A 26,307-nucleotide genomic window follows, 5' to 3' on the forward strand; every position below is an offset into this window, starting at 1 on the left:
TGGCTTATAGGAGGTTTACCAGCAGAACTTTCCAAGGTTCTTTGGAAGATTTGCAGCCCTGAGGGAGCTCCCTGTTGCCTTGGTGAGGCTGCTACCAGTGCCTAAATTTTCTCATTTAAACAGGGAATATTTGTCCTATGAGACAACTGGAGCAATGCCTGCAAGTGGATTTTGAAAAATAACAGATCTATATAGAAATCTCACATACAGACTTCATACATATGTATAAATATATACCTGTTTGCGTATGTGTTTATTTTTACAAAGGCAATTTTTTGGTACACAGTTGGTTGAACTGCTAGCCATTTGCTTTGTGGTTTTCAGTAAGCAGGAAATAAATCTGGATGGATAACAGTAGTAACTAACTTTTATTTTCACATTTTCTAGGTATTTTATTGAACTATTTGAGACACACCTTGTATGCATAGATTATTACTGAGGCTGTGATTCTGCAGACTACTTGCTAGTGTGCTTGTGAAGGCTCTGACCTATTTTTCTAAGAATTTATCTGGGACGCTGGTTACTGCAGTCAGCTATCTACCCTGCTTCTCTCCCAGAGGTTGCTGCTGGCTGCAATTTAGAGTAATATGCTGGGCTGTAAACCACAACGCTCAGGAAAGAATGCACATGCCATTCAGCCACTCCTGCAGAGGTGACCACAGCCTCTGGAAGAAAGGTGAGGTTAACGACTCAGGGTAGAAGCCATTCCACCTGTTCCATCATCATTTTCCTGCAAACACAAGTCACACGCAATCCGTTTTAATTAAGCAGTTCCTTTATTAGTGTTCAGATGTGTTTCTAAGTTGAGGCTTCAGGAGCTTTCGATCTGTTAGCCTTCGTCCTTTGTTTGACTTTGGGAATCTGTGGCACTACTTGTTATCCATTTAAATGAGAAGCAAAGCAGTGTTTGACTTGGAAACATCACACAACTATGCAGAAGCTGAGTGGTGAAGTGAGGACTGAATGCCAAAAACTTCTCCCAAAAAATCTGCCGGGAAAAGGAACCTCAGTGTCTAGTTGTGGGACTGCTTTGTACATCAAGAGAAAAGAAGGAGATTCTGATATTTTCTAGTTGTGCGGAAGTGTCTTTCTCCTTCTAAAATTCTTCTGGAACCTCAGGAGTACAGTTGTTTAATGAAGATTGCTGATTGTTCTGGAATTTTTTCTCCATTCTTTTCCACCGATGTACAGAAGCGCATTCCTGGGGAACCAGGCCAGGTGTGGGTTTTTCTAATGCATATGCAAATCCAGAGTAACCTTACTACTGGTAGCAAACATTACATTGGCTTAAAACCAGTGTAAAGTTAAAAGAGAACTCATTCATGCTGTTTTTACACTGATGGAATCACAAAATTAATTTATGTTGGAAAAGACCTCTGGAGGGCAACTAGTCTAACTTTCTGTTCTTGGGAAAGCTCATGGCTTTGTTCAGCAGAGTGTTGAAAACCTCCAAGGATGGAGACTCCACAGCCTCTCAGTCCGTTTTCTTGGGCTGAGTCACCTGCATTGTGAAATTATTTTTCTTTATCCAGTAAGAATTCTCCTTGCTGCAGCTTGTATCCATGGCCTCTTTTTCTTCTGCTCTGTGCCTCTGAGCAGAATCTGTCTTCTTTATAGCATCCCCACTCAGCCCATGGCAGACTGCAGGCACATTAATTCCTTGTCTTCTCCAGATAGAAGCAGCTTGGTTCCTTCAGGGGCTTCTCATACATGGTATGCTCCAGGCCCTGACCATCTGGGAGTCCCTCTTCTGGGCTTGCTTCAATTTCTTAGAATCTCTCTCTCGTACTGGGGCTTCCATACTGAGTAGGGGGAAATAATCACTTTTCTTCATCTGCAGGCTACAATCTTGCTAATGCAGCCTGGGATGTAGTTAGTCTTTATCTCTACTGGCTACTGATTTGCATTCAGCTTTCCACTGGGAACCACAGAGGTTTTTCTGCTCAGCCACCTGGCATCCAGTCTGTGCTGCCCCATGGGGTTATCCTACTCCGAGTGCAAGACCCCTGTTGAGCCTTGAGGTTTATGTCAGCCCATTCTTCTAGTTTGCTGAGATCCATGTGGGTGGCAGCCCTGCCTTTTGGCAGGTTGGCCAATTTCCCAAGTTTGGTGTCACCTTTGAAGCTGGTGAGGGCACATTCTGTTGTCCAAGGCAATGATGTAGTCATTAAACAGTATCGTTCTCAAGACTAACCCCTGAAGAATGTCACTTGTAATTGACTGCTGGCTGGCCTTAGAAATGCTGACAGCTGTTCTTGAAGACTGATTATCCTGCCAATTTTTTACCCACCAATAACTCCAACTCCATCCCATCCAAACCTTCCAAGAATGCTGGGAGAGACCTTGTTAAAGACCTTGTTAAGGGTAAGGTAAACAACATGCCACTGCTCTCCCCATCTCTATTTTCTAGAAGAAAATTTTCTCTATTTCTAGAAGAAGATTTTCCCCACCTCTAATTTCTAGAAGAGCCCTTCCACAGACTGAATTGAATCCAACCTCCAGTTATTTCAAGCCTCTTTCTTCCCCTTTTTGAAGACAGGTGTGACATTTGCCTTTTTTCTGTCGTGGAGGCTGTATGAGATTGCTGTGCTTTTTCAGACATGACAAAGAGTAAGCTTGTGATGACTTTGGCCTGGTCTCTCTGTGTACACGCTGAAGCCCATTGACATTTTTGTATGTGTTGGGCTTGCATAAGCAGTCCTTACTTTGATCTTCCTCTGCTGTTGTAGGTAAAACTTCTCACCTGACACTAGGCACAGAAACCTAGGAAGCCTGATCTTGCCACTAAAGACCAAGGTGAAGGCGGCACCGAGCACATCAGCCCTTCTCAAGTCCTGTGTCGGTGGGCTGCCCATGCTATCCTTGATTCACCTTTTTGGCTGCCAGTGTACTTGTAGAAGCTCTTCAGGTCACTCACCAATTTCAGTTCCAACTGAGTTTTGACTTCCCATTCCTGCATGCCTGGGCAATGTTTCTCTAGTGATGTTTCCTTCTGATTACACCCTCCACACATTTCCATTTTGGTGCATCGTAATCAGTTTTAGAAGCGTCAGTATTGTTATGAAGCTTACTTTGTGCTCGTCTTGATGCACCACTCCCTCCATGTCACTTCGCAGAAGCATTCTTTGTAGGATATCGTATTTTTCTGATCCACATCAGTAGTAGTTTACTGATGTGAAGAGCAGGATATTTTATTGCAGTCTGTAGATGTTCCCATTTCCTCCAGTGGAAAATGTATGAGTTTCCATGAACTGAACAATTTGTGTATGTTTTGGCTAATTTAAAAAGATTTTTGCTAGTTATTCAGTCTTTTCTGTTTGAAAGTTTAAAGTTACATGTTTCTTGTGGAAAATTGATAATATGGCAGAAAACCATCTTCCTCCCCCAGCTGTGGCAAGGCAAGCAACAGGAAGCTGGTTTCTGTATTTTTTTAAGAGAATCGCTCTGTTTATTTTCTGGCTGATACAGTCAGTTTCACTTGAAATTCAGAGTTCTGTACTTCTGTTTATTGGCACAAGGGGAAGTTTGACACAGATGCCAAGCTCTGACTCCAGTCTGTGCGTATTATGCTCCAGCTTCTACTAAAAAGAAGTTAAGCTTTCAGGGCCACAGATGTTTTGAAGAAAACTAAAGAGTAATGAGTGAGAGGAGGGATGATGTATTTGTGTTGTCAGCAGACTGTAATGGCCTCGTAGCTGTGGAATCTGAGATGATGACTGTCCGTCAGAAATGCCTCCAGCAAAGAGCTCATTACCTTCTCTCGTCATTAGAGCACAGTGATGGTTTGCAGGAACTGGCATGTAGTCACGATGCTGTTTTGTGAGTTAAATCTGAACCAGTTTCGATCAGAAGTTAAATTACTGTTTTAGTTGCTGCTTTTCAGGGCACATCTACGAATATCACTCCAAGTTACTCAGGTCATGCACAATCAGCCTGTCTTTTTGTTTGTTGCTCTGAAAGGTGACCTTTGTTCTTTCGCTTTTTATATGGCTCCAAGTTGTTCGTCCATAAACATCCCAATTCATTTACATTGCCTGTATTGCAGTCACCAGGATACTTGCAGGTTGGATAGTGAACAGAAAGAAGGTTTCACTCCTCTATTAGCTTTCAACTGTAGGATTAATTAATTAATTAATTAATTAATTTAAACTAGTATGCAGTCTCCTTCATCGATCCCAGAGGTCCAACAATTTCAGCCAAACTGATTATTCATGCAAAAGAAAAAAAAAATGGGCTTTCTATTTGTTTTATCTCTGGGAGAGAGAGCCTGTACCATGTCACAACTGTTCAGTCATACATGGTGCAAAGGAATAACAAACTGGATCATAAAAATACAAAAATTCTGATGTGTTTATGGTTTGTATTATTTCAGACTTTTTAGAAAATATTTTAATAAAAAATGCACTTTTATAAATAAATATTAACATAAGTATCACAAGTCTGGAATTGTACTGTAAAAAGTCACTTGAAAACCTGTAAACTGTTTAAGTGGTAAACAAAGTTTTTAACTATTTTTTTTCTCCTGTAAAGATTCTTCTTGAAAGTTTACACTTTAGTGGGAAAGCTGCACACCTAAAATCCAAAATATTTGAAAAAAGAGCTTCAGAAGGTTCTATCTCTGTTACTCTTAATTCTGAAAAGCCTTAACTCTCTGGTCTGAAATTTTCTACCATCTCTCTGTAAAATATATTGGGTTTATGTTTATGCTAAAAATACTTCTTTGTTTATGAAAGTAAATCTAAGGAAAAACAATGTTCCTAAGATGTTCTTGCACTATTTTGTTCAAAAGTATGGCAACTACCTACTTTATAGGGGAGTCATGAGTTGTGTTTTTGCCTTCCTTGTCAGGATTCACCTAAATTTTCTCAAGTTACTAACCCCTAGATACTCTAAGGAGTATGTTTATACTCTGCCTGCTTCCTACTGGGTTTGCAAGAGCCAAGTAGAATCTTTGAGACAGTAATTTCCTGGGAATGCCAGGGACTGCCCCAGTCCTTGGCACCAGTGGTGAGAGCCAAGTGACCTTAGTTGGTGCTCTGTGTCCTGTCAAGGGGAGGAAAAATACAGCGGCGAAAAAAGGTAGGCGGTAGAAAGACAAAACAAAAGCAGAAGAAAGTGAAAGCTGATGTGGAAATAGGGTGGGACAGGAGTGTGTGGAGTGGATATACGTACTAGAAGACAGGGCAGATGACCAAGTAAAAAAACTGTGGAAAGTAGTGGTGGACAGGGGCAGAAAGAAGGAGAATAGCTGGAGGGTAAGGGCAGAGGCAAGAGCTATGACAAACCAAAGGAACTTGGATGCTGAAGAGGGTCTTTCAGATCTCTGTAGCCTTCTGATTCACCAGCTGCTCTGTTAGCTCAAGGGATAGGGGGTTGTGCAGGACTCAGTATGGGCAAACAGATTCTTCTGGAATTGGTGATGCGCCTGTAACACACAAAAGATCCGCATAACCTGTATGGTGGCGCTTTCATTCAAGATGTAGAACCAAGTGTAAGAAGTAAAGATTTCTCTTTCTACACAGTGTATTTGATAGTTCTAAAACTAGAAAGCCCTTCTCAAAAAGTGGGGAGAGCCAGAGTTGTGCTTAGACCTGCAGTCTTTGTTCAATCCTTTTGTCTTTTGGTACACAGTCACATGATATTTTGAAATGATACTAGTGCTTTACTTCGCAGAGCCTCTGTGGACTTCGTTTGCTGATGGCAGAGTCAGACTGAGAATAGATAACTCATGTCCGCAGACTCCCATAACAGTTCATCAGATGTTCACGGAGAGCCTGGAAAAATACGGTTCCCTTAACGCTTTGGCCAGCAAAAAGAATGGAAAGTGGGAGAAGATAACTTTTTCAGAGTATTATTGTCTCTCCAGGAAAGCAGCCAAGAGCTTCCTGAAGGTAGGCACAGGAAACACAACCAATTCCTTTTTCTCCTTTAAAGAAAGAACACTACCCTGCACACGCACCCCCAGCACCAAAATAACAAAAAAACCCCAAAGCCCAGCAGTATCAGGGGCTTTGCCAGTAGTTGAAGATCATCAGTCATATTCTTTATTTCAATAATAATGATGAAAATTGGTTTTACTCAAAGAGATAACGCTGCTGTTAAGGGAACTTGGCTGCAAGTGAAGAGCTGCTGTGTTACGCTGTGTCTCACTGGTGCACTGGTACAAAGCTCAGCATGAGGCCTTAAGATTTAAAAAAAAAGAAAAATAGTTGAAAACAGCACTGCCATGAATTTGGTGAGTTAAAGGCAAATTTTTAAACATTCTAAACATAGGGTAAGGTTAGTACTCATTATACTCTTGTGCATATTGAAAAGTTCTGGGGTTTGGGCCTTTCTGGGCAGCAGAGCCCAACCACACAGGAGAAGGCAGTGGGAAGTTTAGATTATGTTAGTTGCTGATAAATACTGGTTTTGCTATCAATATCAACACAGAGGTGTATGTGGGTGTGTAAATACTGAAGTGATAAATCAAAACTTTCTGTAGTGTATATCTGTGTGTATCTTCCATGCTATATGTTTCTCTCCAGTGTATATTTGTAACCTGATGCTTATTATTTTTAAGCTTGGTCTTGAACGATTCCACAGTGTAGCAATCCTTGGATTTAATTCTGCAGAATGGTTCATCTCAGCTGTGGGAGCTGTTTTTGCTGGGTAAGATTTCTTTGTTTTGAGTTTGCGGAGGATGTGGGGATTTCTGTTTTGCTAGGTCTGGAAATGTAGCAAATCAGTATCTGGTGTCCTATCTTGGAAGCTGTGCTGCAGCTGATTAGCTTGTTCAGCAACCTGCTGGAGTGTCATTGCTTGCAGTATATCCAAAATAGTCCAGACACTCATAAATTAATCCTGTTTGCAGTGGGCTTAACTGTGACAGGCACACAGAAGCTGTTGTACGGTATCGTATCACTGGAAGATGTGGGTAACACATGAGATTCCCAGTTTTATGTTAACGGTATTTGTATACAGCAAGATATCTTCAGATGGAGTGACAAATAAATACTATGTAGCCTGATTCCTTCTGTCCTGATCCCCATTTATAAAATTCAGATTTTACCTCTTAAGGTGCTTCTGTGCTAGTAAAATTCAGATTGGTATCTGTGTGCAGCTTGAACAGAAAGAGGACATATGTGGGATTTTTTTTACCACTTCCTGAGTTAGTTCTCGTGTACCCTGGAGTGGATTAAAATGTTGAATCCTAGTCGACAGCATCTTCTACTGAGTAGAGTTCAGAGATTAGTTTTCACAGTGTGCATAAGGATTTTCATGTATATCTGAATACTTGAAACAAACATGACAGCTGTGCTGCTTACTTCTACCTCTACGTGCTCTTTCAGCTTTCATCTGAGCTTTGATATTAAGTGTGTGTATATTTGTGTGTGTGTGTATAAATACATGTTCATATCTCTCTATATATCTCTATCTTTGATACAGAGGAATTGTCACAGGAATATATACAACCAATTCTCCAGAGGCCTGCCACTACATTGCTCATGACAGCAAAACCAATATCATGGTTGTGGAAAATCAGAAACAACTGGACAAGATAATGCAGGTACAAGATGGCTGAATGGTTACTTAAAAGCCATCATTTTCCCGTTTCTTGATGCTTTATTGATCGCAAATACCATATTCACTGTCTGTGTTGGGAAACTTCCGTGGGAGTGTTCTTACTGGGAAGTCTGGTATCTCATACTTGAGCTCCTGGGTAGTTTGTAGCTCTGGGCTCTAGTGTCTGGGGCTCACATCTAAGCAGTTCTGATTCCCTCCAGCAGAGAGCTCACCAGCTGGTTTGCTGCACACTTAATCTGGAAAAAGCCCCACATTTTGATCCCATCTTTACAACGTGACCACATGATTCTGTTTGGAAACGCACAGTCCACTTGAATGGAAGAGGTTAGGATGGTGCAAGTTTGTAAATGCCTGCCATTTAAATGTGAAAGATCTTAGTGTTCAGAATTTCCTCTTTCCAAAATGTCATCTTTTCCTACTTGGGACCCTCCACGATAGAGTTTTCTGCCAAAAAATATACCTGCCAGAGAGAAAATATCCATGGATTTATTTCAAATATATTTCATATAAGTTATACATTAATACTTTTTGTATTTTGTAGATTTGTTTCATATGCATTTTGGAGGAAGAGAGATTTTTATATAAGTATTTAGGAAAGCCATACAGTCAGACAAACCTTCTTGCAATGTCATTGACTAAATAGCAGGCTATGCTGCTGTAGATGTGGAGAGAAGAATATAAATCAAAGAACTTGAGGGATTTGATTCATACACCTTTCTGTCTAGAAAAAAAGAAAGGACAGTTCTGTCCAGCACTGCTTTATTTGAAGTATTTTTTAATCTTTTTTTTTCTTTTTTCTGTAAGAACCCAAGTCTGAAATAATAATGTAACTTTTCAGTTGTTACCCTTATAGTAATTTATACATAATAGCTACCATCAAGCCCCAGCTCTTGTATTAGCACAGACTGATCAAGTCAGTTCAAACTGTGACTAATTCAAAGGCAGCTGTGAGGCACCAGGTCCCACAAAGTTTGGTGAAATGAATGCTCTCTACAGGCAATGCAAAGCAGAGAGAGCGCTACTGAAAGCAGCAGCCATTGCTGTCTGCCTGTAAGCCTGCAGCTTGGTTTTTTAATTTATACTTAAAATGTGCATATGGCTTACTTTTTTTCCTTCCAGAAGGTAGGACTCTTTTCGCAGTTCTATCTTAAATGATAATCACAGCAACTGGGGTCAGCTTCTGGCTTCACTTAGACTGTTCCTTGATGTGCTCTCTGGCGCATTATGAGATGGGATGCTGAAGAGCTGTTTCTGGTTCATTTTTTAAAATCTTTGGAATGAAAACATATTTCTAGAGCAGACTGTGCAGCATCTCCTTTTCTTCTCTCCTTCTCCCCCTCCTTGTTGACCCAGTTGCTTGTTAGTTTAGGGGAAAATATTTGAGGGTGGAGGGAAACAGGAGGTTTCTTGTGACTGTCAAGGCATTACAATTTTGGCAGTATTATAATGGAAAAAAACCCATACAAGATATAAAGAATAAATTTGTATTTAAAAATCCAACAGATCTGGAATCGCTTGCCACACTTGAAAGCTGTTGTGCTGTATAAGGACTCCATTCTAGAGAGACATCCCAATTTGTATACGGTATGTGAATGCTAGAACAGAGTTACAATTCATGGGGTATTATTTCTTTAATGAATTTCTGCTATGTTTGTTCTGTGGAATGTCTGCCATTTAGAACACGTTACTGGGTTTCAGCAAACACGTTAAAAAGTTTCATCAGCTTTTTCTGGTTTATTTTGCTTGTAAATTCATCTTTGATACTTGACATATAAAATAAGAGCTAACTTGCTTAACTGTCTGTCTTGTGTCTTCCTGACATTTACTTGACTGGGTTAACAAAACACTTGTAGGCTCTAGATGGAAATGTGGGCTCTCAAATGGTTACCAAAAAAAGTCATCCACTGGTGGCAGTGAAAACTGAATTGTGGTTAGATATGCTCTGGATCCAAGAACATGAAAATGCTTGTGCTTTTACAGAGGATAGTTGCATTTTGTTTGTGCCACATATTTGTGGCTATAGGCATCAAGTGGAAAGAAATAACTGTGGATGACACAGAGGAGCATATTTTCATAGTATATGCAAAGTCATCGTATCACATCTTAAAGCTAAAGCAGAAAAAAGGACAAACCCAGGATCCAAAATTTCTGAGTGGTAGAATTTGAGCCTTTAGTTGAAGAAATATGAGGACTTGAAGCAGAATGGATTTTTGAAAACATGTTATTTCAATATATTTTGAAAATATAATTGAAAATAATTAAGCAGTATGAATACAGAAATCAGCATTTTAAGTAGGGTGCAGATTAACAGATTTTAGGCTGAAAAACTTCAGCTGGGGAGAAAAGATGTTGATGAAGACTGAACAGTGTAGAAATATATTTAAGCATTTGCAATTTTGATAATCTTAAGGGCTCCTAGGTACGCAAGAAAAAATCTTTTGTTTTAATATCTTGCTATGCTGAATAGGTTATAACTCTTAATAATAAACAGTTACTATTACTATACTGTATGTGCTGGTATAAAGCATGCCTTGCATCTCAGTATAATAAAAAAATTAATACAAAGATGATTTTACTATTGGTATTTCTTAGTAAAAAGAGTAAGTACTAGCCATTAATTCTGGGACAACATTCACTTGCTGAAACTTAAATGCTTGAGAACTGATATATTTGAAAACATCCCTCTTTGGGTGTCATGTTCGACATATTTTCTCGATGGAGAAGGGTAGCCGGGAGAGTGACTGACAGTTGCCACAGTTTATGTCATCTAAAGGAAAAAATCAGAGTTGAAATCACCAAACACAGAAATTATTGTTTATTATTGTGTGATGTAAAGCAAACCAGCCAGAGCACGTGGCATTTGCTGAAAAGGATTTGTGTGGCAAGCTGACAGCTAACATGTAATGAGCAATTGCTGCAGTAAGGGCAGAGCCCTGGTTCGCTGATCAGTGCGTGTTCCAGAAGGCAAATGCTAAGTCCGTGACGTGTGTGAGTGTTTGTTTGTACCCGTCACACTCTGGAATGGGAGCAGTGTCTGTTGCAGGTACTGTTCAGTAAACAAAGCCTAGGCAACACATTGATGCCTGATGCCTTCTAGTAGGAGAAGACAGTAAGGTCAGGAGAACAGGAACAACTGCTTTGTCACATAGAAACAGTTACATCTTTGACACCTCTAGACTTTTCAGGGAAATTGATGCAGCCACATTCTGTCGGGGCAAGTCGTCTACTTGCTACAGAGCTGTGCTTTCTACTGCCTCTCTTTTCTGAGATGTGATTTGTTGGAAGAAAGTATAAATCTGGTGAATAATCCTTAGGACAGCCATGCCACCCCAGAAAAGGTGTGGCAGAGGCTAATTATTGTAACCTTACTAGCACACTGGCAATGGCAGAGGTCTGAAGGAAACGATCAACCTCAAGCGCAGGCTCTTTTTTTTTTTTTTTTTTTACCTCCTTCACATCATCACCTTTACTCCTGTGTGGTCCTAGACATATCTCCAAGAAATGACTGGAGAATGGAGATGCTGCATCTTGCATTATGAATAACACAGTTTTGTAGCACAATATGAATCATCTGATTCCAAGAGGTAACTGACAGTTGGGTTATTGACTTTCTTAAAACATTTTGTTCTACCTTAGTTTTCAATTAGCATTAAAATCAGTGGTACACTCAGCTGCATATCAGCTGCATGCAATAGAAGTATCTGGGAGTAACCAATATAATATAGAAGATCAGCTGCAGCATTCTTCTGGGCCGAGATGTGAGGCACAAAAGTCCAGTATCATAAAAGGTTTAGCTCATTCTAGATCGAGTCAAATTTAAATGGGAGTTGTGACCAGTGTCATATGCTCTGTTTGCCGTAAAATAGCAGGTAATTTGGGCAAACATTCATACGTCTAGATAATGATGTTTTTGCAAAGAACTTCTCATGCAATTGCTTTATATTTGTATTTATACAGAGGACAAGAAGTTATGGATGAAATGTCACCAGTGTACTCTTACTTAAAAACAGTACATCCAGATTCCTTTAAATAAGACTCAAAGTCATTCTGATGGTCTGAGATATTAACAGAATTTTTAGCCTCTATGACTTGTTCATAGTATCCATCTTGGGAGGATAAATAGTATTGCCATTCCCTTCCTAGTCACTGAAAAGACGCATGGCAGAGCAATTTTAGCCTATTGGCAATGTGCACATCGAAGTTCTAAGCTGGTCTTACTGTATTTCTTACATAGGTAAGGCCTGGGGAGTCTTGTCTTGGAAATGTGTTCAGAGCCAGGCACTGAAGTTTTCTGCCTTTTTTTGAGACTGATATGGTACTGCATCTTTCCCACTTGTAAGAAGCCATTTGATACCATGTGTTTTTTGTTGCATGTTCTAGATGCAAGAGTTTCTGGAGTTGGGAGATGACGTATCTGATACTACTTTGGATGATATTATTAATTCTCAAAGGCCGAATCAATGCTGTGTATTAATATACACATCTGGAACAACTGGGAAGCCAAAAGGAGCCATGCTGAGTCATGACAATGTATGTACTTCGGGCTCTTCCTTTAGCATAAAACCAGCAAGGTGTAAGGATGTTTATTCCTGTGTTTTGAAATGACTACGTGCGTACTAGAGCCTTGAAACCCTGCTTTTGTGACAAGGCAGCGTACTACAAAGCAGTATTCAAAATGTAGTCGGCTGTGTCTGGTAAAGCATAAGCAAGGTCAAGAATGTAACTCCTGTTCAAACTGCTGCTTCACAAGGTTGAACAGTATGTTATGAATATGAATTTTTTATTAACTGGTTTTCTTGTGCGATATAATGCATATGTTTGTAAATGTCATAATTCAGATTGCCATAAAATCTCACAGGTGATGTCACAGGTCATCTTAAAACAATCAGCAGCCTGATGGACTGCTTTTGCAAATTTTAATAAAAGTAAAGGGTGGCTGTGTGGGGTGGGTTTTTTGTTGCTGTTTTTTTCTGTGGGTTTTTTTGTTGTTTTTTTGTTGTTGTTTATTTCTTTTACGCTTTGGCATTATTGTATTCCTGGACTTGGGTTTTTACATCTCTCACTGGAGGATGATGCAACTCTACTGCATAGTGGTGGTAGTTAAAATTGCTGTACCTGCATTGTTGTGAAGAGAAAATTTTCCAGCGATAGAGAAAAGCAAAGTCATTTGCATAAAAGACATTCCACAGAGGTTTGGTAGCAAAGATCTGAAAAATAGTTGTTTTGGTTTATCGTGGTTTTTGTGTGTTTTTTTTCCAAGGTGGCTAAGCAGGATTGGAAAGTGGTAGAGACCTTTTCTGAAGACAAATGTCCTGGTTTGAGCTAGAACAGAAACAATTTTACTTTTCAGCTAAGTCTCTTTTAAGTGACTGCACTTTCTGAAATTAGCGGCATGCTTTCACAGACAGTGTCTGCTATTCAGAGTGACAGCACTTGATGTTTATAGTTACCACCAAGGAGTGGTATGCAGAAAGACTGTAGCTTGTACTTGGTCCTACAGAAACCAGAGTCACTGTTAAATCTTGTGTGCCACATTAGAGTGCCTTAAATAAAAGGGCTGTGAATAAAAAGGTCACCCTTGCAGGAAGGAGTGGATAGAACAGGTAACTCTAACCTGACCAGCAGAGTATTCCAGTCTGTGTACTCAGTACTTCGTACTCAGTATAAAGCTGAGAAATCACAAGAATTAAGCCCTCTTTTTCAATGGCCAGCGTCCGGCAGGGACTTTGTCCATTCTGCCCATGATCCCAGTCCATAACTCTCTCTCCCTTACTCCCTTTTTCTTCCCCTTTGGGAGGGGAGAGGGGTTAATAGAGAGCACTTGTCATTTGTCTTGTGGCTGGCCCAGCACTAACCCTTGACAACATAGACAATCTGTGAAAGAGCTGGTCCAAGTTGTGGCCTCTCAAAATAAAGCATAAACTATTGCAAGTGTGCGCACTGAGAAGCCTTTCACCCAAATCTGGGGCACTAGTATGGTAGTATCTGGAAGCAGAGCATAGTGGATTTGGTAGACAGAAAGACTGATCTGACATTGCAGACCTTATGCTTCTCTATCTCAAAGGAGTCTGGTGTCATTTCCATGTTAGCTGCCAAACTATTCCTGGCTGCTGATCACAGACAGGCTATTTTTACATTGATCAGCAGTGGAAAACATGCCCTGCCTGTAGCTGTGCTGCTGCCTTCTTTAGTCAAAAGAGGTTTGCTACTGTCCATGTGCAAAACCAATGCTGAGTCAGTCATATATGCACTCACATGGATCTGCTGTGAGCGTGTCTGCATGCTGCCAGGCCTGGAGGATAAGCAATCAATATGGCCACATCTTGGAGACCTGCTATTCTGCCCACGGTGGAAGTCTTCCATAGCCACTTGGCCAGTGCTGCCATCTAAACTTGGAGTAGCCTGCCCCGACACCATCCTGCTCCTTAAAAACCTATCCTTAGGATCTCTATTTCCTTAAACCAAAGGTCCACTTGTACCTCCTAATCTATTACAAAGCAAAGGAGCTGGCAGGAACTCCCTGTGATAACGAGTATTGTATGTGATTTGCATCTCTACCCTTTCTTGAATAATCTAATTTCTATGTCCTGCGCTACTCATTTCAGATTAGAGACTCCTCTGTGAAAGAGTTCTTTCTTGTTTATTTGGGTTTTGGGGGGGTAGGTGTGGTTTTGGTCTCTTTTTAACTCTGCGCATAAATCTTTTTCTTCCCTCCTCATACCATCACATACATTTGTGGGTTTTCCGTATGATAATGAAGATAGGCATATTGCACATCCTTGAACTGCATCTTCTGAGATAAAGTGGGAATTAAGAAGAGGAGAAAATACCGTCCAATTTCACTTAGAAGTCAAGCAGCACATCTTCAAATTATTCACATCTGCAGTAGCACTCGTGAGTGGGTGTAGCGACATGTGCCGCTTGTGAACTGCTGTGGTGAATGTCCCAGAGGGTCCCGAGGAGCAGAATACAGCTGCAGTCTTCCTCCTTAGTGCCTAGCTAGGTGATGAGCAGTACAAGACAACGAGCTTATTGCTCATACTAAACTGTCCTTGGCGTTCATTGATCACAGAGTATTTATTGTTCTTTTTCTGGTAAACATACAGACATCTCACTGGTGAAAAGGGCCAGCTTCATAGAAAGTATGCACAGTAGGACAATTGCAAAAGAAGGGGCAGATCAATCTACTCCTTGTCCATTCTGCCTGTGGCTGCCTTGCTCAGTGTGTCACTAGGGTGTGGGAAGTTGGTGGGGTTCATAGCCCAGTCAGGCAGCAGAAAGACTGCATTTACTTACGTTATCTGCAAGTCTGTTGCTGTGAAGTTTGTCTTACTTTTGACTGAGTTTCCCCAAGGGAGTTGATGGTCTGGTGCGTTGTCAAAGATTGCAATTGCAAAAGTTGCACGCACGCATTCTTCATAGTTATGGTAGCATAGCATGAAGATCCTTAATTTCTGCTAAAAGGGAAAAAAACGCCCCACCCACCATACCTGATGTGTTTTATTTAAACAGATAACTTGGACATCAGCACATTGCAGCAGAGCAGGAGATATGCAGCCTGCAGAGGTCCAGCAGGAGTCTATAGTCAGTTATCTCCCACTCAGCCATATAGCTGCGCAGATATATGACCTGTGGACTGGAATCAAATGGGGAGAGCAAGTTTACTTTGCTGAACCAGATGCTCTAAAGGTATCTGTCTTGTATTGCACTTAATTAAGCTTGCACTTCTTCTTCTTAGAAAACATCCCAAGGAGAGAATAATGGTCTTTGAAGAGGTGCAGAGGATGAAGACTGAGAGTCTGTTGTAAGAATTGCAGAAAAATAAAATCCATTAGATGTGTGATCCAGTGCTCTAGACTCTGATTGAAATATATAATCCAGATCCATAAGGATCTTTTAAGAACCTTTTAAGAACTTTTAAGAAAAGCGTACATCTAAAGCAAAAAAAGTATAAGTAATTTTTAGAGAAAAGGGAGGCAGAAGGAACTAAACCAGCTGAGTGTGTTCCTTCTTGTATAAATACCTCCCCTGATGTGTCAGAGCTGGCACACATTAGTGCATATGTCTACTGAAGTAGATTCAGCAGTCCTTCTTTATATCCTACGTGCTTAGTGATGTTCTTTGTGCTAGTATTGCAAGATGCAGACTGCATCACCAAACCACTTTATCGCTGCTGTGGACCTTTTGCGATGTTTTGAAACGATTTGATGATTTTAACAGGGCAGCTTGATCAACACGCTAAAAGAAGTGCAGCCAACATCTCACATGGGAGTTCCTCGAGTATGGGAGAAAATCATGGAGAGGTTAAAGGATGCTTCTGCTCAGTCAGGTTTTATGAAGAAGAAAATACTGTCATGGGCTATGGCACTTAGCTTAGAGAGAAACCTAAACTGCTCAAGCAGGTATGTATTGTAGTGAGTGAGACTTGTGTCCGCCTGAAAGTAGCTGTTTGTTTGTAATAAACCATGAAGCATCAGTGAGACTCCTGAGTGTAAATGGGTAAAATTTGGCCTGGGAACACAGCAAATACAATGCAAGAGGGAGGGTGTAATTGCCAATTACAGTAGGCTGGTGTTAAACACAGGTGACTCTTAGAAGTGTCCCTCCATCTTCCCTGAGGACACACTCCCACTAACATGTCGCCCAGTTCTGTCTCTTTGTGAATTGAACAGGATAGTTTTCCACTGAGGGGGTTCCCTGACGCAGTGCACCATGTGGCTGTGCAAGTGCCAGTTACTGGGGTGAGGAAAGGGCAGGAATTTGGAGGAGGTGTGCGAGAAGGGAAATTTTGGAGGACAACCCAGCCACACTGTTTTGTGACACTTTGGGATATGCGCCTTGTGAGTAAGAATACTCTTCACAGAGAAACTCAGGGACACCTCCCACAAATTCTCTAAGCTCTAAGTACATGATATTTGTCCTGAATAGCACTGGTGTTTTTCTCCATAAGATTGCCCAGACACAGCATGCTGTATACATTCAAACATTAACTTCATTGACACTTCTTTGCTGTTCCAAGGTTATTTAAAACATGACACAACTAAGTGTGAAACTGCCTTACAGAAAATGGTATTCCAAAAATGATATCGTTCAGCTTCTCAGATATGTCCTGCAGGTTTCAGGTTTTAGTGGCATAGGTTCTGAGAGACACATGTAACTGATAATCAGGAGTATAAAAGCTTTATTTTATACAATATGTTTTTTATAGATTCTTTATATATTTGTGACATTCAGACATCTCAAGTTGGAGTTCACTAGCAATGAAAGACACTGAATAAATGAAAAAAGGGCAAATGAGTAACCTGCTTTTACTGGTGCAATGATGTCAACACCCAAAACTAAATGGCAAATATATCTCTAAACAAAATTTGTGTCTGATTTTGTTTTGAAAATTTCACAGGTCGCTCTGACTTACTGTTGTCTGCTCTTGTGTGTTTTGTACTCAGCAGTGATTTAAAGCAGTTCTGGACAAGGTTAGCTGACTACTTAGTGCTTGCAAAAATACGCAACGCCCTGGGTTTTTCGTCCTGTCAGAAGCACTTCTCTGGTGCAGCTCCTCTCAACAGAGAAACGCTGTATTTCTTCCTGGGTCTGAACATCACTCTGTATGAGGCCTATGGGATGAGTGAGACCACAGGCCCACATTGCCTGTCTGGGCCTTATATTTACAGGCAGCACAGGTAATTTATTTTTTTGTTTATTTTTTAATATAAGTGTGTTTCATTATATCTATGAGAAAAAGCATTTACTAAGTTCAGTGAAGATCTTACTGCTTATTTTGTTTTCTCTCAATGCGCTGCCACTCTGTCGTGACTTTGGGCGGCGAAATAACTTCCAGGTCAGAAGCTGAAGGCATCACCTCCGTAGCATGCCACACCGTGTAATTTTACGCTTGAGGGTACGGAGGGAAAAAGCTCAGAATGCACAGGGCGAGATAGAGAGCCAAAATGTGCTTAGATACTTGTAACATCTCTGCTCTATGGAATCAATATTCCATAGCTTTCAAAAAGTTACAACAGATTGTTACTTACAGTCACTAATATTTTGATAGATTTGGGGATTTGGCACGTTAGATGTCTACTCAGTATTTTGTTTAATACTTCTACGCTCCCTGTGGCTTCTTCTGCTCTTCTTGAATAGCTGTGGTAAACCAGTACCTGGCTGCAGAGTGAAATTGGTGGATGAAGATACAGAAGGCAATGGAGAAATCTGTTTCTGGGGAAGGACTGTTTTCATGGGTTATTTAAATATGGAAGACAAAACAAAAGAAGCCTTTGATGAGGATGGGTGGCTGCATTCTGGAGATTTAGGAAAACTAGACGAAGATGGCTTTCTGTATGTCACTGGAAGAATTAAAGGTAATAAGCAAAATCTTGCTTCATGTTTATGGTAACTGGTCAGCACTGTTCAGTCACATGGCAGATGTGGCCCATCTAATTAAATGTCTTTCCTCTTAATACCAGCAGCATTGACCTAATAGGAAGGAAAAATAAAGTTTCCTATGAGGAAACTGTGGTGTGCCCTATTCAGGGAAGTTTTTGCTCTAGTCTGTAGTAGTTAGAGATGATTCTGTTCCTACAATAAGGGTTTTTATCTCTGAAACCTTTATTTGGTATTACATTTGGTTACATAAAATACTAATGCAGGGTTAATGTGTCTTCTTCAGCTTTAATGATCCATTAAGCTGTCCAGCCTCCCTTTGAATCTTGCTAAATTGTCTGAATTGCACATTTAGAATGTTTAGACAGTAACAAGAGACAGCCCTCTGTGATATAAAAGTTGTTGCGGTAGGTCAGAGCTCAGTTCTTCTGATGCCTTAGGAGACTAGTATTAAAGCTCGAGAGCAGAAGGGCAATTTAAAGCTACAGCAATAAACCTCGGTATTACTACGGTACATAACCCTGGATATCATTACCGTACATAGCTTGAAGTTTCACATGAATAAGACTGGTCACTTGCTTACTTGAAAGCTTTTTTTCACAATGCATGTTCAGAGAGTGGAATTGGTCACAACCGAGGGGTAATTGAAGAAGATGTAAAGCTGAGTAACTGATGTCTTAGAATGTATGATGAATCACTAGGGAGATACGACAGATGAGTGAGTTTGCCATGGGCTGACATAGTGCCCTGTTAGGAATCAGGACTCAAGTAGATACTATTCATAGCCTGCACCGAATGCAGCTATTCTGATTTTAACTTGCTTTCTTGTCTGATTCATTTTCCTTTAGCATAGAAATTAGCAATTCCTAGTCTCATTCTGTCATAACATTTCTGTTTCACTTACGTCTTCCTTGATTACTCAATTACTAACAATTACTCTAAATTACAGGATAGCTAGACCATCTGGAATAAAATAACTGTATGTCCAATTCCATTAAAGTTTTCCTTCCAAGTCCAAATAAAGTAAAATCTAATAGAAGGTAGTAAAGAAGCTTTTCTTCTGTTGACTGTAACAGCACTATTTCCTTTGGTTCTTTGAGTTTTACAAGTTTTAGGACTCGTTAACTGTAAAGCACACAGATTTAGCTACAGAAATCCATGCAGGGTGAGTATTTGTAGAGCTGTGGAAAAAGTCGTTACAATTATTACAGTTGTCTGGATCAGCTGGGAAAAAGCTTACATCTAGGATAATGATAAATTCCAGAGAGATTGGCAGAGGATGTAAAACAAAGACAGGATTGAGGCAAAAGGAAGGTGAAATGAAAGGTAAAAATGGACCTAGATAAGTTTGGGGACACAACTGATTTTGGTATGTGGTTTGACAGAAGTCTCTCATCTCTGTAAACGCTGCTTGTGGTTCCTCAAATGTGTGCAGTGTGTTGACGAGGGAGAGCAATATAGTTATGAGATCAGGGCCTGGCTATTCCATAACAAAAGGTTGAGTATAGACTGGAAGTTATTTCTCATCGTAGTTGTCATTATATTCCCCTCCTGTCAAAAGTAGAGCAGGAATCACTGGTTCCACAACAAGCTTTCTTGCCTTCTTCACTTTTGTCTCACCCTTCTTTCAACATTGCTTTTATGCAGCCTTCCTGCAGTATTAACTTATTTTTGTCTGACCCCTCTTGGTAGCTTTAAGAATTAGTTTTAATCATGATGCTAACAATGAACTTGTTGTTTGGTGAGATAGCAACAGTAAAATAGAGAGTGAATCCTGTGCTAATTCGGAAGAGATTATTGCTCAAAGTTCCAGATTATGCAACAGTGTCTTGAGAAGAACTAACCTGTTACTGGATTATTTAAAAACTATCTGGAGCAAATATGTTACACCGAGGGAGAATTGAGAACTTGAGCACATATATGAAAAATATTAGCATTTTTATTTTGCAGAGAATTAATTGACTTTGTTCTCTTTGAAAACATGACCTTCGGGAAAAAAAAAAAAATCTCTCTTATTCTTTATGTCAGAATAAGAAAAGTGGGTTGATCCAGACTTTAACCTGATTTGGAATTTATTTGAATTCAACTAATAGCCTTTCTGGTTTTGCCTAGATTTGATTATTACAGCTGGAGGTGAAAATGTGCCTCCAATTCCAATTGAAGATGCTGTTAAGAAAGAACTCCCAATTATTAGTAACGCTATGGTGATTGGAGATAAAAAGAAGTTCTTGTCAATGTTCCTGACCCTAAAGGTAAACCAGTTTTAATACTGATCTCAGTGAAATTATACATTTGCACCTAACAAAAGAAGAATTTTTTGAACTGCTTGTAAAAAGACTTAAGATTAGATAGGAGGATGTTAGTGGGAATAAAATATATAGCGACTACAGACCAAATCCCAGTAGTCTGAACTTCCTATGGCCAGGTGATCTACTAAACATCATCATGGTTACTGCTGTTTCTCCTATACATAGAATAAGACCTATTTTTTAATTTAAATTAAAAATTTTAATTAAGAAATTCTGAAAAAGTGAGAAGTCTCTGTAGTGGAGCACAGTAACAGGTTTTATTCTTACAGGTGAGCAAAGCCAACAAATGTTTCTGTTATGGGCAGAGCCAGTTTTTAACAGAAACTATCCAACAGAAACAGACTTTGCAACAGAAACATTTATCCACAATTTGTTCTTTTCATGTCACACAAGAAGGATGACTGTAGAACAAAATAATTAATAGCTTTGGACTTGAATTGAGAATTCATTTTTTTCTAAAACATTTGCACTTTTGTCTGTGTACATCCATAGTTTGTGACCCTTTGGTTTTGCTCCAGTTAATCTCTGTGACTGATACTCCCTGTCTACCGGTACAACAGAAACACTATTTAAAGAACTTCAAAGAATGCTTCTGTCTCAAACTGTTTACATTACACCACAGTAGTTGAATTTAATGGTGAGCTAAATATTGCCCTGTAACGAGAGAAAATAAGGTAGAAATTCAAGGTCTATAGAGGGACCTGTTTGCCTAATTCTTTGACACATTTTAAGTCTATTCATGCCATCTGCATATAAAACAAAAATATTTGCATTTGGTAGCCAAGTGGAAAGAATAAGTTTCTGCTTGTTAAGGTTTACAGAATGTTTTTGTGCTGATGCTGAGCCTTCTTGATTCTTACCAGTTGGGGAGAATCTGATGAGAGAAACATGTAATGCCTTCTAAGAGTGACCATTTGGTGATTCCCTTCATTTGCTATTTTAGAGCGTGCTGGACCCAGATACATCTGATCCCACTGACATTCTCACCGAGCAAGCTCGAGACTTCTGCCAGAAGACTGGCAGTAAAGCCACTAAAGTATCAGAGATTGTAGCTACGAGAGACCAGGCAATCTACCAGGCCATTCAGGAGGGAATCAACAAAGTCAACTTGAATGCTACCAATAGGGTTCATTGTATTCAAAAATGGATAGTCCTGCCAAGAGATTTTTCCATTTCTGGGGGAGAACTAGGTAAGGTTTACTGATTTATAATGAGGCATACACACAGTAAAGAGGCTGCTGATCTAACACAGTTTTGTATGCCAAATTTTGGTACAGCCACTAGAAGGAAAGGAAAAAATCGGTTATGAAGTGTTAAGAGAATACAAATACTGGCATTTTTGCTGTGCCTTTATGTATCAGTCTGTGCTTGTTTACAATTACACCTCTATAGTTAAATTTCACATTGCTTTGGGCAATTAAACAATCAATCCTGCTTAATTCCACGTGCATTACAGTATCAATAACTTCCAGTAATAATACTGAAAATTTCTCATTTAAAAAACAAGAGAGAGAAGCAAGACAGTGAAAGCCTAACAGAGCCCCAAGCACATTAGCAGACTCTTTGAATAAACTGGAAATTTTTAAAAAGCTTTCAAAAACATCACACTTTAAATTATTTTTAATGAAGAAAGTAGTAGTAGTCAAGTCATCACCCTCCTATCTGCAGCTGCCTCTGAAGCCCTCATGCTTATGTGGAGGAAACCTTAGATGTTCACGCTTGCTTCTGGCTTGTAGCAGGTATCCACACTTACAGAGTGGGAGCTGTTCTTCCAGTCAGGGTCTTCAGTAGAAAATCTTAGGAAGCAAAGCTCAAACTGAGAAGGATTTTCATACCTATTTCTGCTGTTGTGACTAACTGCCTCTTTTAAGGTCCGACAATGAAGTTAAAACGGCTCACCGTGCTTGAGAAATACAGAAATGAAGTAGACTCCTTCTATGAAGAATAAGAAGTCTTTCGTCCAAGCATTAAGATCTGTGAGCTAAAGAAAATATTTCCTAATCAAAAGTATTAATGAAGATTTATGCTTGTTTTGGTTTTGTAGTCTATTGAACTGAACCACTAGAAAACTGCTGTGTCAATTTAGTTGTTCTTAATACTCAGCTGATCGCTTGTCCTTTTTACGGAAGCATCTACATAGTGTGACCATTTTCTAATACCATTTTTACTTTATGGCCTAAATGATTTAAGATTAAAAAAATCCTCTTGTGTTCTGTAAAGCAGGTGTAAATAATTCCTCTACACTGAAACACACAAAAATTTTATACAGTGACTTATTTTTTTTTAATCCTACAGGATGTTGCCTGGAGCTCATGATATATCTTGGCAGATCAGTAGTTAACAGTTCTGCTTAGTGAAACTGCTATACAACTCCAGTGATAATATTAAAAACAAGAGAGGGCTGTTTTTTTTCCATACCAGAAAAGAGATTTTTGTTTACTAACACAGTATTTCAGAACCTAAAGAAAGTCTTCTTCCATTTTTACAGTGGCTAGAGTTCAGACTTCTGTGAAAAAAGCAGCTCCTAATTTCTTACACGCATGTTGAAATAAGCATTACTCTTTCTCCTGAAAACAAATAATGAAAAAATTTGGGAGGATAGTTCCCTAAGATTGAAAGATATAAACTAGCAAATACAGGAGCTCTTGCATTAAAGTGCTGTTTAGAAGAGAAACTTTTTAAAAATTGTTTACAGGACTTTTAAGCAAAAGTGTTTAGAAGCAATGTTTGTCAGTGTGTTGCAACACCACCTGCAGGTTTCAGTATTCACATTGTACTAATTCTGACAAATGTGAGCTGCATTTCTTCTTCCCTTTATAAAAAATAAATCATATTATGGGCAGTACATACTTGACAAAGTTATCTGAAGGGGTTGCTGTTAGTTAGTGACCTTTGCCAGTCACTTATAATAGCTCACACAAGCAGGCAGGCTACAGCCACTCTTCTTGATAAAAAAGTCATACACGTTTCCATGGAAGTTCCAATACCAGTATTATGTGTCCCGCAGACCAGATTTGTTGCAAGTACCAAAAACCAGCTCCACACCAGACAGGAAAGCAGCCCAGGATTATAAAAACAAAAGAAGCAACAGGACTTTGAAAAGTTTATTTTTCCCCCTTTTGTGCGTAACGGTAATTCATAAGTTCTTCAATAATATTAATCTAAAGGAAACAAGGAAGCAGCAGCTTGTAAAACACAAAGAAATGTTGCACTATTCACCAAAAGCGAGTGCATGAGGAATAAAGCTCATTGTCCTTCCTCCAACATGTTGTTAAGACTGCCTTAAAAAAAGCTGGGATGCTTTTGCTTTACAGAGCGAGTCTAGAAGTTATTCAAAATTGATTTTCCTTCTGTAACAACCAGCCTAAACAGTCTTAATAGGAAACAACTAAGTGGAATAATATCTATTAATAGAATTAAGCTTTTAAGAAGCCAGGTTCTGGCAGTAGGGATAAACCTGTGCTGTAGTTGTAAGTTATAAAATAGACGTTTCCTTGTAGGACATACTAATGGAAGTACACCTTAAAACATACGGATCAGAATGACTCAGGACAATCTGTATACAATGAAGAAGGAAGGGAAAAGAGTTGCTTTTGCACACTCTTAGCTTAGTAAGCTGGCGAAAAAAAAATTGTCTCTGATCCCCTTGAATAGGGATGAAATGTATTTCTGGAACATAGGCACCAGAGCCAAACCGTCACTCTGTCTTAATCCATTTAGGACTAGTCCCTTACATTCAGAATTTCTCGAATAAAATGGCTAGTCAATACAGTAAGACACACTGAACAGACTATGCATAGAAGTACAACACAAAAAACATTCTAGCGCAAGTCATGAAATATTTAGTCTAGATTTGCAGTTAATACTTTCCCCTCACAATATATGGCAGAAGTAGTTTTGTATAAGTTTCAGAGAGGAAAATTTCCAACGTTTTGGTATATAGATGTGAAAATTATACTTCAGCATTAATTTTCACCCCTTGCTGGTTAATAGTTGTGTGGTTTTTTAAATACACAAATAAATTAAATCTCTAGAATTCTGTATTTCTTTATTCATGCCCTTGGAGGGCAAGACTGCATTTCATGAATCACTGGAGTATCAAAAGTGCTTTTTTCATTGCTGTTAACAAGAAATTGCTATTTTACGTTATTTTATACCTGCCTCTGTTTATGAGGGTCAGCTTGTGCAACTGTTAGGCTGAAAACCTCTCTCTTAAATTTCAGTAAGGCCAATAAAGTAGGTTTTAACTACTAAGGTGCTTTTAAAGTTTTACTGATTTTGTTACTGCATTATTTGCATGATTTTTCTTTGTGGAAAGTAACAACCTCTAGTTGAAATGGAAAATGGTAGAGAGTTACAGTGGCAATAAAAGAATTCACTTTACATAAAAATGTTCACCAGATAGAAAAAAATAAATAAGACAAAGCACTTAGAAAAGTCCACTGAAAGCAGGCACAAGCATCATTTTGTAGCCATTTGGACTAAATTTATTAATGGAGAGGCCCTAACTAAAAAGTCTGCTCTCTTAAGAGACAAGCAAACTATGCATATGAATATCAGGTTACAGACAATGTACTTTGCATGATGTGTCCTTCCAGAGTTATTACAAGTCGCTTGAGACAGCTTAGCCTGTGTCCCGTACTCTGCGGCAGATCTCCTCTGTGAATTCCGAACACTTGGAGTTACCTCCCAAGTCTTTTGTCAAGACCTGAAAGAAAGAAAAAATATTAGTACTAAAATGCTTTATGGGGCTAGTCTTGTCTCTGTCGAGTTCTGTATGGATACTAAATAGCGGGGAGAAGGAATACATCCAGTTTGAGGTTCTTCTGCCTTCCACATAGCCTTCGTCAATAAGGACTGTGCGGACTGAAGCAGGCAGAGACAACTTGAGTGCGAACATCAAGCATTATGTTAGCAGATTTCCACCTTATCTTTACTACAGGAAGAAAGTGCATTTGGCCAAAGCTCTCCAAAGTCCCTTGGCCACAGAACAGTGTAATTAATTGTTAAGTATTTAAGTTTCCAATAGGAATTTTGTCCTTTGGAACTGAAACTCATATATGAAGGCACAGCACAAAGGAAGCTAATTGAGAGTGATTCAGTATGGTTTTTGTGTTTTCCTCTTTTTCTTCTTTTTTTTTAAAAGGAAATTCACGCAGAAAAAACACACATAGCTCTTAATACTGCCTGTTATCAGTCCTTTCAGTTTGCTTAGTTTGGTTAAGAGATGGAAAAATGAAGAGTTAAAAGAAACTTTTTCATCAAGTCCAACTCCTGTCTGGCAGCATGAAGATAGTAAAATAAATAAAAAAGTGGGAAACATTGCTTGTCCAGCCTAGCCTGATTAAAGCAGTCTACGAGATAATTTGAAATCATTCGTTTTACCCTTACATGACACGCACACAGATGGCTGGAGGAAGGGAGGAAAGTGAGAAATAGCAAGCATGAGAGGCAAGCAAGGTTACTATTTTAGAATCTTGTCACTTGAACTGCATTAGCTTCTTTAAATTTAAAAAGATTCTCTCCATTGTGAGCATATAACTGTAAGTAACTAGTAAACAAGTAGCCACGTCGCAGAACTTGGGCTATGTTATCTTCCATAGAATTACTGACCTGCAGATGGAGGATTTCATTTCCAGAGCATTAAATGGGAACTTTACAGGAGCCCCTCTTTATTCACTTGTAAGTTTAGAGATTTTTTTTTTTAACTGGCTTCTACACAGTAAGATAGCTGCAAACAGACCACTTATGAAATGATGACGGCTTTTTGTTTAAGCATGCTTGTTACTTTTAATTACAAAGCACCTTCTTCTACTCCTGTCCAAGATAACCGAACCAGCGCGGGTAACTGCTAATCCTCTTTAACCGCAATCTTCAGGATCTTTCCAGCTGTGTTTTGGGAATGTGAACATCAAAGTAGATGACTGAACCAATAATGTTAAGAGCACAAATTTAAGTCAAGTTTCAGAGCATAACCTCCCCTGAATATCCCAGAGCCTAAAATTCAGAGACACTTACTCCCAAAGGAAAATCACTTATAATCCTAAGGGAA

The 26,307-nt window shown here is 39.3% G+C and overlaps 1 protein-coding gene across 1 annotated transcript; it reads left to right on the forward strand.

The window, feature by feature from the left end:
• The first annotated feature begins 592 nt into the window (after positions 1-592).
• Positions 593-22,433, forward strand: ACSBG1 (acyl-CoA synthetase bubblegum family member 1). The gene is made up of 13 exons (XM_009868141.1): positions 593-742; positions 5,674-5,891; positions 6,563-6,651; positions 7,429-7,549; positions 9,070-9,150; positions 11,947-12,096; positions 15,079-15,255; positions 15,787-15,968; positions 17,013-17,246; positions 17,707-17,924; positions 20,059-20,198; positions 21,199-21,445; positions 22,127-22,433. The coding sequence occupies exons 2-13, from the start codon at positions 5,760-5,762 to the stop codon at positions 22,201-22,203; spliced, it is 1,848 nt and encodes a 615-aa protein (XP_009866443.1). The 5' UTR covers positions 593-742; positions 5,674-5,759; the 3' UTR covers positions 22,204-22,433.
• Positions 22,434-26,307: the final 3,874 nt, after the last annotated feature.

The sequence above is a fragment of the Apaloderma vittatum genome, unplaced genomic scaffold (assembly GCF_000703405.1).
Source record: "Apaloderma vittatum isolate BGI_N311 unplaced genomic scaffold, ASM70340v1 Scaffold43464, whole genome shotgun sequence".
NCBI classification, from domain to species: Eukaryota; Metazoa; Chordata; class Aves; order Trogoniformes; family Trogonidae; genus Apaloderma; species Apaloderma vittatum.

Bases quoted from the DNA above. Each gene is read 5' to 3' on its own strand.
- ACSBG1 (XM_009868141.1), top strand. From the start codon at position 5,760: ATGTTCACGGAGAGCCTGGAAAAATACGGTTCCCTTAACGCTTTGGCC. The intron at 9,151-11,946 runs GTATGTGAATGC...TGCATGTTCTAG, and splicing joins GACATCCCAATTTGTATACG to ATGCAAGAGTTTCTGGAGTT. The intron at 17,247-17,706 runs GTAATTTATTTT...CTTCTTGAATAG, and splicing joins TATATTTACAGGCAGCACAG to CTGTGGTAAACCAGTACCTG.